This window comes from Phasianus colchicus, chromosome 32 (assembly GCF_987193195.1).
Source record: "Phasianus colchicus chromosome 32, bPhaCol1.hap1.1, whole genome shotgun sequence".
In the NCBI taxonomy this organism is placed as follows: Eukaryota; Metazoa; Chordata; class Aves; order Galliformes; family Phasianidae; genus Phasianus; species Phasianus colchicus.
In genome coordinates, this window is record NC_143467.1 from 2,687,435 (window position 1) to 2,705,130 (window position 17,696).

A 17,696-nucleotide genomic window follows, 5' to 3' on the forward strand; every position below is an offset into this window, starting at 1 on the left:
CCCATTGCACTTTGCATTTTCTTCCACTTTTGCACCCTTTGCAAAGCACCAACCCATTGCACTTCCCATTTCCTTCCACTTCTTCACCCTTTACAAGACAGCAACCCACTGCACTTTGCATTTCCTTCCACTTTTGCAACCTTTTTCAGGGCACCAACCCATTGCACTTCCCATTTCCTTCCACTTTTGCAACCGTTTTGGAACAGCAACCCATTGCACGCTGCATTTCCTTCCCTTTTTGCACCCTTTGCAAGACAGCAACCCATTGCACTTTGCATTTCCTTCCACTTTTGCACCCTTTGCAGAGCACCCACCCATTGCACTTCCCATTTCCTTCCACTTTTGCAACCGTTTTGGAACAGCAACCCATTGCACGCTGCATTTCCTTCCGTTTTTGCACCCTTTGCAAAGCACCAACCCATTGCACTTTGCCTTTCCTTCCACTTTTCCAACCTTTTCAGGACAGCAACCCATTGCAGTTTCCATTTCCTTCCCTTTTTGCACCCTTTGCAGAGCACCCACCCCTTGCACTTCCCATTTCCTTCCACTTTTGCAACCGTTTTGGAACAGCAACCCATTGCACGCTGCATTTCCTTCCATTTTTGCACCCTTTGCAAAGCACCAACCCATTGCACTTTCCATTTCCTTCCATTTTTGCACCCTTTGCAAAGCACCCACCCATTGCACTTCCCATTTCCTTCCACTTCTTCACCCTTTACAGGACAGCAACCCATTGCACGCTGCATTTCCTTCCAATTTGCACCCTTTGCAGAGCACCAACCCATTGCACTTTGCCTTTCCTTCCACTTTTACCACCTTTTCAGGGCAGCAACCCATTGCACGCTGCATTTCCTTCCCTTTTTGCACCCTTTGCAGAGCACCAACCCATTGCACTTTCCATTTCCTTCCATTTTGCACCCTTTGCAAAGCACCAACCCATTGCACTTCCCATTTCCTTCCACTTTTGCAACCGTTTTGGAACAGCAACCCATTGCACGCTGCATTTCCTTCCATTTTTGCACCCTTTGCAAAGCACCCACCCATTGCACTTCCCATTTCCTTCCACTTTTGCAACCGTTTTGGAACAGCAACCCATTGCACTTCCCATTTCCTTCCACTTCTGCACCCTTTGCAAGACAGCAACCCATTGCACTTTGCATTTCCTTCCAATTTGCACCCTTTGCAGAGCACCAACCCACTGCACTTTGCATTTCCTTCCACTTTTACCGCCTTAGCAGAGCACCAACCCATTGCACTTTGCATTTGCTTCCCTTTTTGCACCCTTTGCAGAGCACCAACCCATTGCACTTCCCATTTCCTTCCACTTTTGCAACCGTTTTGGAACAGCAACCCATTGCACGCTGCATTTCCTTCCAATTTGCACCCTTTGCAAAGCACCAACCCATTGCACTTTGCCTTTCCTTCCACTTTTCCAACCTTTTCAGGACAGCAACCCATTGCACTTCGCATTTCCTCCCTCCCTGAAGTCCCTCCTTGCTCTCTGCCCCTCTTTGCAGATCGCTGAGACCATCCTCTCCGCCGACTGCAGCGAGATCTGCACGTGTCGCGCAGCGGGCGGCATGCAATGCAAACCAGCTGGTTGCCCATTTGGCCAAGTTTGCACCATGGAAGACGGCGTCCGTCTGTGCAAAGAGCAACCCGGACGTTGCACTTTGGTTCCGTCCTCACGTTTCGTGTCCTTTGATGGCAACCAAGGGGCCACCACGGCCGTCGGGATCTACGTGGTGGCTTCTCTTTGTCACCACGCTCACCCAAATTGGTTTCGGTTGCTGGGTGACGTTGAGGAGGATGAGGACAGACCTCTGGTGGTTGCTTTGCATTTCTTCAGCAGTGCTGCTTTCGTCACCGTCCGGAGGGATAAGAAAGTGTGGGTAGGTGGTCTTAAATGCTTTGGTCTTCGTTGGAGTTAAATTCGGTGGGTTTTGAGGCAAATGGGTCAGAAGGAGCCTCCACGTGCCAGCCATCAACGCAGCAGCACCACGAGGTCTTCATCCCTCGTCCCATCCCTTCATTTCAACCAAAATTTCCTTTTTTCCACCCATCTCTTGCAGAAGAAGCACCCATGGGTGACGTCCTTCACCCCACCATCATCACAAGTTGCCCTCATGTTGAGTTTTCCCTCTATTTTAATCCGAATCTCCTTTTTTTTGCCCCAAAATATTGAAAAGGAAGGGTCTTCACGTGCCATCTTTCAACCCAGCAGCACCACGAGGTCTTCATCCCTTGTCCCATCCCTTCATTTCAACCAGGATTTCCTTTTTTCCACCCATTTTCTGGAGAAGTAGCACCCACGGGTGCTGGCCTTCATCCCATCATGAGATAACGTGGAGCAATGACCCATTTCCCATCTTTTTCACCTAAATGTGGAGGTGAATTCCACTACTAATGAGAGAGTTGGTGGAGCAATGACCAATTTCCCCCAATTTTCCACCAAAATCCCATTATATAGTATAGAGATAGTGGAAAAATGACCAATTTCCCCCCTTTTTCCACCCAAATTCCATTACAAAGGGTAGAGATAGCGGAAAAATGACCCATTTTCCACCATTTTCCACCCAAATTCCACCACCGAGGAAAGGGATGGTGGAGCAATGACCCATTTCCCATCTTTTTCACCCAAATTTGGATGTGAATTCCACTACTAATGAGAGAGTTGGCGGAGCAATGACCCATTTCCCATCTTTTTCACCCACATTTGGAGGTAAATTCCACTACTAATGAGAGAGTTGGTGGAGCAATGACTCATTTCCCCCTTTTTTCACCCAAATCCCATTACAAAGAGTAGAGATAGCGGAAAAATGACCCATTTTCCACCATTTTCCACCCAAATTTGGCCACCAGTTAAAGGGATGGCGGAGCAATGACCCATTTACCATCTTTTTCACCCAAATTTGGATGTGAATTCCGCTGCCAATGAGAGAGTTGGTGGAGCAATGACTCATTTCCCCCTTTTTTCCACCCAAATCCCATCACAAAGAGTAGAGATAGCGGAAAAATGACCCATTTTCCACCATTTTCCACCCAAATTTGGCCACCAGTTAAGAGGATGGCGGAGCAATGACCCATTTCCCATCTTTTTCACCCAAATATGGAGATAAATTCCGCTACCAATGAGCAAGTTGGTGGAGCAATGACTCATTTCCCCCTTTTTTCACCCAAATCCGATTACAAAGAGTAGAGATAGCGGAAAAATGACCCATTTTCCACCATTTTCCACCCAAATTTGGCCACCAGTTAAGGGGATGGCGGAGCAATGACCCATTTCCCATCTTTTTCACCCAAATATGGAGATAAATTCTGCTACCAATGAGCAAGTTGGTGGAGCAATGACTCATTTCCCCCTTTTTTCACCCAAATCCCATTACAAAGAGTAGAGATAGCGGAAAAATGACCCATTTTCCACCATTTTCCACCCAAATTTGGCCACCAGTTAAAGGGATGGCGGAGCAATGACCCATTTACCATCTTTTTCACCCAAATTTGGATGTGAATTCCGCTGCCAATGAGAGAGTTGGTGGAGCAATGACTCATTTCCCCCTTTTTTCCACCCAAATCCCATTACAAAGAGTAGAGATAGCGGAAAAATGACCCATTTTCCACCATTTTCCACCCAAATTTGGCCACCAGTTAAGGGGATGGCGGAGCAATGACCCATTTCCCATCTTTTTCACCCAAATTTGGATGTAAATTCCACTACTAATGAGAGAGTTGGTGGAGCAATGACTCATTTCCCATCTTTTTCACCCACATTTGGAGGTAAATTCCGCTACTAATGAGAGAATTGGTGGAGCAATGACCCATTTCCCATCTTTTTCACCCAAATTTAGATGTAAATTCCGCTACTAATGAGAGAATTGGTGGAGCAATGACCCATTTCCCATCTTTTTCACCCAAATATGGAGATAAATTCCACTACCAATGAGAGAATTGGTGGAGCAACGACCAATTTCCCCCTTTTTTCCACCCAAATTCCATTACCAATGAACGGGATAGAGGAAAAATGACCCATTTTCCACCATTTTCCACCCAAATTTGGCCACCAGTTAAGGGGATGGCGGAGCAATGACCCATTTCCCATCTTTTTCACCCAAATTTGGATGTAAATTCCACTACTAATGAGAGAGTTGGTGGAGCAATGACTCATTTCCCATCATTTTCACCCACATTTGGATGTAAATTCCGCTACCAATGGGAGAATTGGTGGAGCAATGACCCATTTCCCATCTTTTTCACCCAAATTTGGATGTGAATTCCGCTACTAATGAGAGAATTGGTGGAGCAATGACCCATTTCCCATCTTTTTCACCCAAAAAAACGACCCATTTCCTACCTTTCCCCAAATTTGGGATTAACCTCCACGCTCTTCCCCCCATTGCTCCCCCCCATACAGGTCAACGGGATCCCATCCACCCTCCCAGCTCAAATCTCGGACCACCTCTCCATCCGCGAATCCCAAAACCTCATTTCCATCACCCAAACCCCCCACCTGGAGGTGACCCTCAGCCCCACGGGGGAGGTGACGGTGACGGTGAAGAAGGAGCTGAGCAAGGAGTTGTGTGGGGTCTGCGGGAATTACGACGGCGACGCAGCCAACGACCTCCGGGATCCCGATGGGAAATTGGTGACGGATTTCGTGGCCATGATGAAGGCCTGGAGAGCACCCGACTTCACCCCTGTGAGTGTCCACAGTAGGGGGGGTCATCTGGTTTTGGAGGGGGATTTGGGGTGATATTTGTGTTTCTTTTGGGGTGGAGGTCGTCGTTGTTCCTATAGGGCTGCCATCTTGGGGTGGTGTCCGTCCATTGGTTCCATCCCTTCGTATTGACCCAAAATCTTGATTCTACTAAATCTGTGGGGAAAATAATAGGATTTGGGGTGATATTTGTGTTTCTTTTGGGATGGAGGTCTTGTCGTCGTTGCTCCTATAGGGCCGCCATCTTGGGAAGCGTCCGTCCATTGGTTCCATCCCTTCGTATTGACCCAAAATCTTGATTCTACTAAATTTGTGGGGGAAAAGAGTAGGATTTGGGGTGATATTTGCGTTTCTTTTGGGATGGAGGGGGATGTGGATGGAGGGGGATGTGGTCCCATCTTGGTTGTCCCTATAGGGCCACCATCTTGGGGTGGTGTCCGTCCATTGGTTCCATCCCTTCATATTGACCCAAAACCTTGATTCTACTAAACTTGTGGGAGAAAAGAGTAGGATTTGGGGTGATATTTGTGTTTCTTTTGGGGTGGAGGTCGTTGTTGTCCCTATAGGGCTGCCATCTTGGGGTGGTGTCCGTCCATTGGTTCCATCCCTTCGTATTGACCCAAAACCTTTACTCTCCTAAATTTGTGGGGGAAAAGAGTAGGATTTGGGGTGATATTTGTCTTTCTTTTGGGGTGGAGGGGGATGTGGATGGAGGGGGATGTGGTCCCATCTTGGTTGTCCCTATAGGGTCTGGTTGTCCCTATAGGGCCACTATGTTGGGGTGGTGTCCATTGGTTCCATCCCTTCATATTGACCCCAAACCTTTACTCTCCTAAATTTGTGGGAGAAAAGAGTAGGATTTGGGGTGATATTTGTGTTTCTTTTGGGATGGAGGGGGATGTGGATGGAGGGGGATGTGGTCCCATCTTGGTTGTCCCTATAGGGTCTGGTTATCCCTTATAGGGCCGCTATGTTGGGGTGGTGTCCATTCATTGGTTCCATCCCTTCATATTGACCCAAAATCTTGATTCTACTAAACTTGTGGGAGAAAATAGTAGGATTTGGGGTGATATTTGTGTTTCTTTTGGGGTGGAGGTCGTCGTTGTTCCTATAGGGCTGCCATCTTGGGGTGGTGTCCGTCCATTGGTTCCATCCCTTCATATTGACCCAAAACCTTGATTCTACTAAACTTGTGGGAGAAAAGAGTAGGATTTGGGGTGATATTTGTGTTTCTTTTGGGGTGGAGGTCGTTGTTGTCCCTATAGGGCTGCCATCTTGGGGTGGTGTCCGTCCATTGGTTCCATCCCTTCGTATTGACCCAAAATCTTGATTCTACTAAATTTGTGGGGGGAAAGAGTAGGATTTGGGGTGATATTTGTGTTTCTTTTGGGGTGGAGTCCTAAATAACCCAAAAATAGGCGAAATAGCCCCAAATAACCCCAAAAATGGGGGAAATAGCCCCAAAAAGAACCCAAAAATGTGGAAGTAGCCCTAAATAACCCAAAAATGGGGGAAATAGCCCTAAATAACCCCAAAATGGGGGAAACAGCCCCAAATAACCCAAAAATGGGGGAAATAGCCCCAAAAAGAGCCATAAAATGAGGAAATAGCCCCAAATAACCCAAAAATGGGGGAAATAGCTCAAAAAGAACCCCAAAATGAGGGAAACAGACCCAAATAACCCAGAAATGGGGGAAATAGCCCCAAAAAGAGCTATAAAATGTGGAATTAACCCCAAATAGAACCCAAAAATGTGGAAATAGACCCAAATAACCCAGAAATTGGGGATATAACCCTAAATAACCCAAAAATGGGGGAAATAGCCTCAAAAAGAGCCATAAAATGGGGGAAATAGCCCTAAATAACCCAAAAATGGGGGAAATAGCCCCAAAAAGAACCCAAAAATGTGGAAGTAGCCCTAAATAACCCAAAAATGGGGGAAATAGCCCTAAATAACCCCAAAATGGGGGAAACAGCCCCAAATAACCCAAAAATGGGGGAAATAGCCCCATAAAGAGCCATAAAATGTGGAAATAGCCCTAAATAGCCCAAAAATGGGGGAAATAGCCCTAAATAACCCAAAAAATGGGGGAAATAACCCCAAAAAGAACCCCAAAATGGGGGAAATAGCCCTAAATAACCCAAAAATGGGGGTAATATCCCCCAAAAGTGCCCCAAAACTGTGGGAGAAAAAACAGCAAAAAAAAAAAAAAAAATCCCAAAAAGGGGGGAAAATAACCTAAAAAGAGCCTCAAAAAAAAGAGAAAAAAAGTCAAAAATGGGATAAAAAATTGAATTAACCTGAAAAAGTGACGAATGAACTGAATTTTCCCTTTTTTTCCCCCTTTTTTTTTTCCCATACAGTGATGCCCCCGGACCCCATGGATCCTTAAGAGAGAAATGAACCGAAATCGTCGTTTTTCACCCCAAAAATAAGAAATAAATGAGCAGTTTTCAGTTTTGCTGTGAAAAAGGGTGAAATTGGGGAAAAAATGTGGGGGTTGGGGGGGGGGGGATGGAAATATGGGGGGGGGTGGAAATATGGGGGGGAACAAATTTATGTCCCAAATTTTGGGGAAATTTGGGGGGTTTTGACCAATTTTGGGGGTATTTTGGACCTTTTTGTTCCAATTTTTGGAGGTTTTTGTACCATTTTGGGGGAAAATCCAGAGATTTTTGTCCAGTTTTGAAGTATTTTAGACCTTTTTGTTCCCATTTTTGGAGGTTTTTGTGCCATTTTGGGGGAAAATCCAGAGATTTGTGTCCAATTTGGGGGCATTTTTTCCTATTTTTGGAGCCTTTTCACCCATTTTTAGGGGACATTCTCAACCCTTTTTGCCACATTTTTGGGGTATTTTGGACCATTTTTCGAATTTTTGGAGGTTTTTGTCCCATTCTGGGGGAAAATCCAGAGATTTTTGTCCAATTTTGGGGGACTTCTAGATCTTTTTTTTCACATTTTTGGAAATTTTTGTCCAATTTTGTGGTTTTTTGGGCCTTTTTTCCCCTTTTTCGGGGGGGACTTTGTGCCATTTTGGGGGAAAATCCAGAGATTTTTGTCCAGTTTTGAAGTATTTTGGACCTTTTTGTTCCAATTTTTGGAGGTTTTTGTGCCATTCTGGGGGAAAATCCAGAGATTTTTGTCCAATTTTGGGGGACTTCTAGATGTTTTTTTTCCCATTTTTGGACCATTTTGTCCAATCTTGTGGTTTTTTTGGCCTTTTTTCCCCTTTTTCGGGGGGGACTTTGTGCCATTTTGGGGGAAAATCCAGAGATTTTTGTCCAGTTTTGAAGTATTTTGGACCTTTTTGTTCCAATTTTTGGAGGTTTTTGTGCCATTCTGGGGGAAAATCCAGAGATTTTTGTCCAATTTTGGGGGACTTCTAGATGTTTTTTTTCCCATTTTTGGACCATTTTGTCCAATCTTGTGGTTTTTTTGGCCTTTTTTCCCCTTTTTCGGGGGGGGACTTTGTGCCATTTTGGGGGAAAATCCAGAGAATTTTGTCCAATTTTGAAGTATTTTAGACCTTTTTGTTCCCATTTTTGGAGGTTTTTGTGCCATTTTGGGGGAAAATCCAGAGATTTTTGTCCAATTTTGAAGTATTTTAGACCTTTTTGTTCCCATTTTTGGAGGTTTTTGTGCCATTTTGGGGGAAAATCCAGAGAATTTTGTCCAATTTTGGGGGACTTCTAGATGTTTTTTTCCCATTTTTGGACATTTTTTCCCATTTTTTGTTTTTTTTGGGACTTTTTCCCCTTTCTGGGGGGGACTTTGTGCCATTTTGGGGGAAAATCCAGAGATTTTTGTCCAGTTCTGAAGTATTTTAGACCTTTTTGTTCCCATTTTTGGAGGTTTTTGTGCCATTTTGGGGGAAAATCCAGAGATTTGTGTCCAATTTGGGGGCATTTTTTCCTATTTTTGGAGCTTTTCCACCCATTTTTAGGGGTCATTCTCAACCTTTTTTGCCACATTTTTGGGGTGTTTTGGACCATTTTTCGAATTTTTGGAGGTTTTTGTCCCATTTTGGGAGCAAATCCAGAGAATTTTGTCCAATTTTGGGGGACTTCTAGATCTTTTTTTTTCCCATTTTTGGACCTTTTTGTCCAATTTTGTGTTTTTTTGGGCCTTTTTTCCCCTTTTTCGGGGGGGACTTTGTGCCATTTTGGGGGAAAATCCAGAGATTTTTTTCCAATTTTGGGATATTTTGGACCATTTTCCCCCATTTTGGATCTTTTTGACCCATTTTGTGAAAACCCTAAACTATTCATTCCCATTTTGGGGCAAATTCAGGCTCTTCTTGCCCCATTTTTGGGGTATTTTGGACCATTTTCCCCTATTTTGGATCTTTTTGCCCCATTTTTTTGGTATTTTGGAACCATTTTCCCCCATTTTGGATCTTTTTGACCCATTTTCTGAAAATCCTGAACTCTTCATTCCCATTTTGGGGCGAATTCAGACCCTTTTTGTCCACTTTTGTACTTTCAGGGGGGTAACTCTGACATTTATGACCCATTTTGGGGTGAATTCAGACCCCTTTTGCCCAATTTTTTTTTGTATTTTGGACCATTTTCCCCCATTTTGGATCTTTTTGACCCATTTTCTGAAAACCCTGGACTATTCATTCCCATTTTGAGGCGAATTCAGACTCTTTTTGTCCACTTTTGTACTTTCAGGGGGGTAACTCTGACATTTATGACCCATTTTGGGGCAAATTCAGACCCTTTTTGCCCCATTTTTTTGGTATTTTGGAACCATTTTCCCCCATTTTGGATCTTTTTCACCCATTTTCTGAAAACCCTGAACTATTCAGTCCCATTTTGGGGCGAATTCAGACCCTTTCTGTCCAATTTAGGATTTTCATAGGGGGAACTCAGACTTTTTCCCCCATTTTGGGGCGAATTCAGACCCCTTTTTGCCCCATTTTTTTGGTATTTTGAAACCATTTTCCCCCATTTTGGATCTTTTTGACCCATTTTCTGAAAACCCTGAACTATTCATTCCCATTTTGGGGCAAATTCAGACCCTTTTTGTCCACTTTTGTACTTTCAGAGGGGGAACTCAGACTTTTTTCCCCCATTTTGGGGCAAATTCAGACCCTTTTTGCCCCATTTTTTGGTATTTTGGAACCATTTTCCCCCATTTTGGATCTTTTTCACCCATTCTGTGAAAACCCTAAACTATTCATTCCCATTTTGGGGCGAATTCAGACCCTTTTTGTCCAATTTTGTACTTTCAGGGGGGTAACTCTGACATTTATGACCCATTTTGGGGTGAATTCAGGCCCTTTTTGCCCCATTTTTTGGTATTTTGAAACCATTTTCCCCCATTTTGGATCTTTTTCACCCATTTTCTGAAAACCCTGAACTATTCAGTCCCATTTTGGGGAAAATTCAGACCCTTTTTGTCCACTTTTGTACTTTCAGAGGGGGAACTCAGACTTTTTTCCCCCATTCTGGGGCAAATTCAGACCCTTTTTGCCCCATTTTTTTGGTATTTTGGACCATTTTCCCCCATTTTGGATCTTTTTGACCCATTTTCTGAAAACCCTGAACTATTCATTCCCATTTTGGGGCAAATTCAGACCCTCTTTGTCCACTTTTGTACTTTCAGAGGGTAACTCAGACATTTATGACCCATTTTGGGGTGAATTCAGACCCTTTTTGCCCCATTTTTTTGGTATTTTGAAACCATTTTCCCCCATTTTGGAGCTTTTTGACCCATTTTCTGAAAACCCTGAACTCTTCATTCCCATTTTGGGGCGAATTCAGACCCTTTTTGTCCACTTTTGTACTTTCAGGGGGGTAACTCTGACATTTATGACCCATTTTGGGGTGAATTCAGACCCTTTTTGCCCCATTTTTTGGTATTTTGGAACCATTTTCCCCCATTTTTGAGCTTTTTGACCCATTTTATGAAAACCCTGAACTATTCCTTCCCAATTTGGGGCGAATTCAGACCCTTTCTGTCCAATTTTGGATTTTCAGAGGGGGAACTCAGACTTTTTCCCCCATTTTGGGGTGAATTCAGGCCCTTTTTGCCCCATTTTTTGGTTTTTTGGACCATTTTCCCCCATTTTGGAGCTTTTTGACCCATTTTCTGAAAACCCTGAACTATTCATTCCCATTTTGGGGCAAATTCAGACCCTTTTTGCCCCATTTTTTGGTATTTTGAAACCATTTTCCCCCATTTTGGAGCTTTTTGACCCATTTTCTGAAAACCCTGAACTCTTCATCCCCATTTTGGGACAAATTCCCACCTTTTTCATCCCATTTTTGGGATCACACCCGGATCTTTCTATCCCCTCCCACCCCCACAGTTGCCCCAGGCACCTCCTGTCCCCACCCCCCCTATTGTCCCCCCCCCCCCCCCCTCAGTCAATATTTCCCTTCCTGACGTCATTGTCACCTCCTCATTGTCACCTCCTCATTGTCATTGTCACCTCCCTGAGCCCTGGGGCATCCCTGGTGGCATTTGTGTCACCTCCCCCCCCCCCCAACAGGGGATAATGGGGGGGGGGACCCGGACACTGAGGTTGGACACGTGTGTCACCCTGGGGGGGGGGAGGTGGCACCTGGACATGTGGGTGTCACAGGGGGGGGGACATTTCTGTCCCTATGGGGTTGGTGACACTTCTGTCCCTATGGGGTGGGTGACAGCTGTGTCCCTATGGGGGTGGTGGCATCTCTGTCCCTTTGGGGTGGGTGGCACCTGTGTCCCTATGGGGGTGGTGGCACTTCTGTCCCCTTGGGGTGGGTGGCAGCTGTGTTCCTAAGGGGTTGGTGACACTTCTGTCCCTATGGGGTGGGTGACAGCTGTGTCCCCATGGGGTTGGTGGCACTTCTGTCCCTATGGGGTGGGTGGCACCTGTGTCCCTATGGGGGTGGTGGCACTTCTGTCCCTATGGGGTGGGTGACAGCTGTGTCCCCATAGGCTTGGTGGCACTTCTGTCCCTATGGGGTGGGTGACAGCTGTGTCCCCATAGGCTTGGTGGCACTTCTGTCCCTATGGGGTGGGTGGCAACTGTGTCCCTATGGGGTTTGTGACATCTGTCCCATGGGGTTGGTGGCAGCACTGTCCCCATAGGCTTGGTGGCACTTCTGTCCCTATGGGGTGGGTGGCAGCTGTGTCCCTATGGCGGTGGTGGCACTTCTGTCCCTATGGGGTGGGTGGCAGCTGTGTCCCCATAGGGTTGGTGACACCTCTGTCCCCATGGGGTTGGTGGCACCTCTGTCCCTATGGGGTTGGTGGCATCTCTGTTCTATGGGGTGGGTGACAGCTGTGTCCCCATAGGGTTGATGGCACTTCTGTCCCAATGGGGTGGATGACAGCTGTGTTCCTATGGGGTTTGTGACACCCATGTCCCCATAGGGTGGGTGACACCTCTGTCCCCTATGGGGTTTGTGCCACCTCTGTCCCTATGGGGTTGGTGGCAGCTGTGTCCCCTGTGGGGTTTGTGACACCCATGTCCCCATAGGGTTTGTGCCACCCGTGTCCCTATGGGGTTGGTGGCATCTCTGTCCTATGGGGTTGGTGGCATCTCTGTTCTATGGGGTGGGTGGCACCTGTGTCCCCATGGGGTTTGTGGCACTTCTGTCCTCTATGGGGTTTGTGCCACCCCTGTCCCCATAGGGTGGGTGACAGCTGTGTCCCCATAGGGTTGGTGGCAGCTGTGTCTCTATGGGGTTTGTGACACCCATGTCCCCATAGGGTTTGTGCCACCCGTGTCCCTATGGGGTTGGTGGCATCTCTGTCCTATGGGGTTGGTGGCATCTCTGTTCTATGGGGTGGGTGGCACCTGTGTCCCCATGGGGTTTGTGGCACTTCTGTCCCCTATGGGGTTTGTGCCACCCCTGTCCCCATAGGGTGGGTGACAGCTGTGTCCCCATAGGGTTGGTGGCAGCTGTGTCCCCTGTGGGGTTTGTGACACCCCTGTCCCCATAGGGTGGGTGACATTGGTGTCCCTATGGGGTTTGTGCCACCCCTGTCCCCATAGGGTTGGTGACAGCTGTGTCCCCATAGGGTTGGTGACACCCGTGTCCCTATGGGGTTGGTGGCAGCTGTGTCCCTATGGGGTTGGTGACACCTGTGTCCCCATGGGGTTTGTGGCACTTCTGTCCTCTATGGGGTTTGTGCCACCCCTGTCCCCATAGGGTGGGTGACAGCTGTGTCCCCATAGGGTTGGTGGCAGCTGTGTCTCTATGGGGTTTGTGACACCCATGTCCCCATAGGGTTTGTGCCACCCGTGTCCCTATGGGGTTGGTGGCATCTCTGTCCTATGGGGTTGGTGGCATCTCTGTTCTATGGGGTGGGTGGCACCTGTGTCCCCATGGGGTTTGTGGCACTTCTGTCCCCTATGGGGTTTGTGCCACCCCTGTCCCCATAGGGTGGGTGACATTGGTGTCCCTATGGGGTTTGTGCCACCCCTGTCCCCATAGGGTTGGTGACAGCTGTGTCCCCATAGGGTTGGTGACACCCCTGTCCCTATGGGGTTTGTGCCACCCCTGTCCCCATAGGGTGGGTGACAGCTGTGTCCCCATGGGGTTTGTGACACCCATGTCCCCATGGGGTTTGTGACACCCGTGTCCCCATAGGGTTGGTGACACCCGTGTCCCTATGGGGTTGGTGGCATCTCTGTTCTATGGGGTTGGTGGCATCTCTGTTCTGAGGTTGGACACGTGTGTCACCCTGGGGGGGGGGGGGTGGCACCTGGACATGTGGGTGTCACAGGGGGGGGGACATTTCTGTCCCTATGGGGTGGGTGACAGCTGTGTCCCCATGGGGTTGGTGGCATCTCTGTCCCTATGGGGTTTGTGCCACCTCTGTCCCTATGGGGTTGGTGGCACCTGTGTCCCCATGGGGTTTGTGGCACTTCTGTCCCCTATGGGGTTTATGCCACCCCTGTCCCCATAGGGTGGGTGACACCCGTGTCCCCTTGGATTGCCCCCCGGTCACCCATGTGTCCCCTGGGGGTGTCCACGTGTCCCTTTCCCCCCCCCCCCCATCCCGGATCCCGTTGCTGCTGGGAACCGCCGCCGGCGTCACCCCAGGGCCACCACCGTCCCTCCCAGTACGTTCCAGTATGTTCCAGTTGGCTCCAGTCCCACCCCCCCCCACCCCCCCCCCTTTCACCCGAGTATGTTGTAATCACCCCCCCAGTTAACCCCAGTGTGTCCCAGTACGTCCCAGTTCATCCAGGTGTCACCCATACTGTCCCCCCCCACCCCAGTTCATTCCCAGTATGTCCCAGTTTATCCCAGTCTACTCCCCAGTTCATCCCAGTATGTCTCAGTCCTCTCAGTGTCACCCCCAGTGTCACCCATGGCCCAGTCCTTCCCAGTATGTCCCAGTTTATCCCAGTGCCACCCCCAGTGTCACCCATGGCCCAGTCCTTCCCAGTATGTCCCAGTTCATCCCAGTAGTCACCCCCAGTGTCACCCGTAGCCCCCCCAGTCCCTCCCAGTATGTCCCAGTTTATCCCAGTGCCACCCCCAGTGTCACCCATAGCCCAGTCCTTCCCAGTATGTCCCAGTTCATCCCAGTAGTCACCCCCAGTGTCACCCATAGCCCCCCCAGTCCCTCCCAGTATGTCCCAGTTTATCCCAGTAGTCACACCCAGTGTCACCCATAGCCCCCCCAGTCCTTCCCAGTATGTCCCAGTTCATCCCAGTAGTCACCCCCAGTGTCACCCATAGCCCCCCCAGTCCTTCCCAGTATGTCCCAGTTCATCCCAGTAGTCACACCCAGGGTCACCCATAGCCCAGTCCCTCCCAGTATGTCCCAGTTCATCCCAGTAGTCACACCCAGTGTCACCCATAGCCCCCCCAGTCCCTCCCAGTATGTCCCAGTTTATCCCAGTGTCACCCCCAGTGTCACCCATAGCCCCCCCAGTCCTTCCCAGTATGTCCCAGTTCATCCCAGTAGTCACCCCCAGGGTCACCCATAGCCCCCCCAGTCCTTCCCAGTATGTCCCAGTTCATCCCAGTAGTCACCCCCAGTGTCACCCATAGCCCCCCCAGTCCTTCCCAGTATGTCCCAGTTCATCCCAGTAGTCACACCCAGTGTCACCCATAGCCCAGTCCCTCCCAGTATGTCCCAGTTCATCCCAGTAGTCACACCCAGTGTCACCCATAGCCCCCCCAGTCCTTCCCAGTATGTCCCAGTTCATCCCAGTAGTCACCCCCAGTGTCACCCGTAGCCCCCCCAGTCCCTCCCAGTATGTCCCAGTTCATCCCAGTAGTCACCCCCAGTGTCACCCATAGTGCCCCCCAGTCCTTCCCAGTATGTCCCAGTTTATCCCAGTAGTCACACCCAGTGTCACCCATAGCCCCCCCAGTCCCTCCCAGTATGTCCCAGTTTATCCCAGTGTCACCCCCAGTGTCACCCATAGCCCCCCCAGTCCTTCCCAGTATGTCCCAGTTCATCCCAGTAGTCACCCCCAGTGTCACCCATAGCCCCCCCAGTCCTTCCCAGTATGTCCCAGTTCATCCCAGTAGTCACCCCCAGTGTCACCCATAGCCCCCCCAGTCCTTCCCAGTATGTCCCAGTTCATCCCAGTAGTCACCCCCAGTGTCACCCATAGCCCCCCCAGTCCTTCCCAGTATGTCCCAGTTCATCCCAGTAGTCACCCCCAGTGTCACCCATAGCCCCCCCAGTCCTTCCCAGTATGTCCCAGTTCATCCCAGTAGTCACACCCAGTGTCACCCATAGCCCCCCCAGTCCCTCCCAGTATGTCCCAGTTCATCCCAGTAGTCACCCCCAGTGTCACCCATAGCCCCCCCAGTCCTTCCCAGTATGTCCCAGTTCATCCCAGTAGTCACCCCCAGTGTCACCCATAGCCCCCCCAGTCCCTCCCAGTATGTCCCAGTTCATCCCAGTAGTCACACCCAGTGTCACCCATAGCCCCCCCAGTCCCTCCCAGTATGTCCCAGTTTATCCCAGTGTCACCCCCAGTGTCACCCATAGCCCCCCCAGTCCTTCCCAGTATGTCCCAGTTCATCCCAGTAGTCACCCCCAGTGTCACCCATAGCCCCCCCAGTCCCTCCCAGTATGTCCCAGTTCATCCCAGTGTCACACCCAGTGTCACCCGTAGCCCCCCCAGTCCTTCCCAGTATGTCCCAGTTCATCCCAGTAGTCACCCCCAGTGTCACCCATAGCCCCCCCAGTCCCTCCCAGTATGTCCCAGTCCACCCCAGTCCCCCTCACAGTGCCTCCCAGTCCCTCCCAGTATGTCCCAGTTTATCCCAATGTCCCCCATAGTGCCCCCCAGTCCCTCCCAGTACATCCCAGTCCCCCTCAATGTCCCCCATAGTCCCCCCCAGTCCCTCCCAGTATGTCCCAGTCCCCTCATTGTCCCCCATAGTCCCCCCCAGTCCCTCCCAGTATGTCCCAGTCCCCTCATTGTCCCCCATAGTCCCCCCCAGTCCCTCCCAGTATGTCCCAGTCCCCCTCAATGTCCCCCATAGTCCCCCCCAGTCCCTCCCAGTATGTCCCAGTCCCCCCACTGTCCCCCAAAGTGACCCCCAGTCCCTCCCAGTATGTCCCAGTCCCCTCATTGTCCCCCATAGTCCCCCCCAGTCCCTCCCAGTATGTCCCAGTCCCCCCACTGTCCCCCATAGCCCCCCCCAGTCCCTCCCAGTACGTCCCAGTCCCCCTCAATGTCCCCCCATAGTGTCCCCCAGTCCCTCCCAGTATGTCCCAGTCCCCTCAATGTCCCCCATAGTCCCCCCCAGTCCCTCCCAGTATGTCCCAGTCCCCCCACTGTCCCCCAAAGTGACCCCCAGTCCCTCCCAGTATGTCCCAGTCCCCCTCAATGTCCCTCGTAGTGCCCCCCAGTCCCTCCCAGTACATCCCAGTCCCCCTCATTGTCCCCCATAGTCCCCCCCAGTCCCTCCCAGTATGTCCCAGTCCCACCCAGTGCCCCTCATAGTGCCCCCCAGTCCCTCCCAGTACGTCCCAGTCCCCCTCTATGACCCCCATAGTCCCCCCCAGTCCCTCCCAGTACGTCCCAGTCCCCCTCAATGTCCCCCCATAGTGTCCCCCAGTCCCTCCCAGTATATCCCAGTCCCTCCCAGTCCTCTCCAGTGGCAATGGGGATGACGGAACCGGAACAGCCCCGGGGCTCTGGGAGGTGTCCCCAGGTTTCCCCCCCCCCTCCCCCTTCTCCTGTCCCCCCCCCGTCCCCATTCCCCCCCCCCCGTGGGGGATAAAAGGGCTGTGGGAGCCCCAGGGGACCGAGTGGCACCATGGCACTGATGTGAGTGGGGACCAGGGGGGGGGGGCCTTGGGGGGTTTGGGGGGGGGGGGGACATGGGGACAAGGAGGGACGTGGGGACGTGGGGGGACACAGGGGGTAATGGGGGCATGGGGATAAGGGGGTAGGGGGGGGGCTTGGGGGGGAAATAGGGGGACATGGGGGACATGGGGGGACATGGGGACGTGGGGGGGTCGTGGGGGGGGGAAATGGGGGGACATGGGGGAGACATGGGGGGGGAAAATGGGGGGACATGGGGGGGGAAATGGGGGGACATGGGGGGTCGTGGGGGGACATGGGGGGGGAAAATGGGGGGACATGGGGGACGTGGGGGGGACATGGGGTACATGGGGGCATGGGGGGGACATGGGGGGCCGTGGGGGGACATGGGGGGGAAATGGGGGGACATGGAGGACATGGGGGAGACATGGGGGGGAAATGGGGGGACATGGGGGACGTGGGGGGGAAATAGGGGGACATGGGGGACATGGGGGAGACATGGGGGGGAAATAGGGGGACATGGGGGACGTAGGGGGGACATGGGGGGGGAAATGGGGGGTCATTGGGGGAAATGGGGACGTGGGGGGGACATGGGGACATGGGGACGTGGGGGGACATGGGGGGGGGAAATAGGGGGACATGGGGGACATGGGGGAGACATGGGGGGGACATGGGGGGACGTGGGGGACGTGGGGGGGAAATGGGGGACATGGGGGGACATGGGGGGACAT

The 17,696-nt window shown here is 50.8% G+C and overlaps 1 protein-coding gene across 2 annotated transcripts in view; it reads left to right on the forward strand.

Annotated features, from left to right (window-relative positions):
• Positions 1-7,187, forward strand: part of FCGBP (Fc gamma binding protein) — a 56,894-nt gene extending 49,707 nt beyond the window's left edge. For both annotated transcript variants that reach the window (XM_090128181.1, XM_090128182.1), the window contains exons 20-22: positions 1,518-1,892; positions 4,412-4,696; positions 7,079-7,187. In XM_090128181.1, coding sequence (XP_089984307.1) covers positions 1,518-1,892; positions 4,412-4,696; positions 7,079-7,081 — 663 coding nt within the window. In that variant the 3' untranslated portion in view covers positions 7,082-7,187. The remainder of the gene's footprint in view (positions 1-1,517; positions 1,893-4,411; positions 4,697-7,078) is intronic.
• Positions 7,188-17,696: the final 10,509 nt, after the last annotated feature.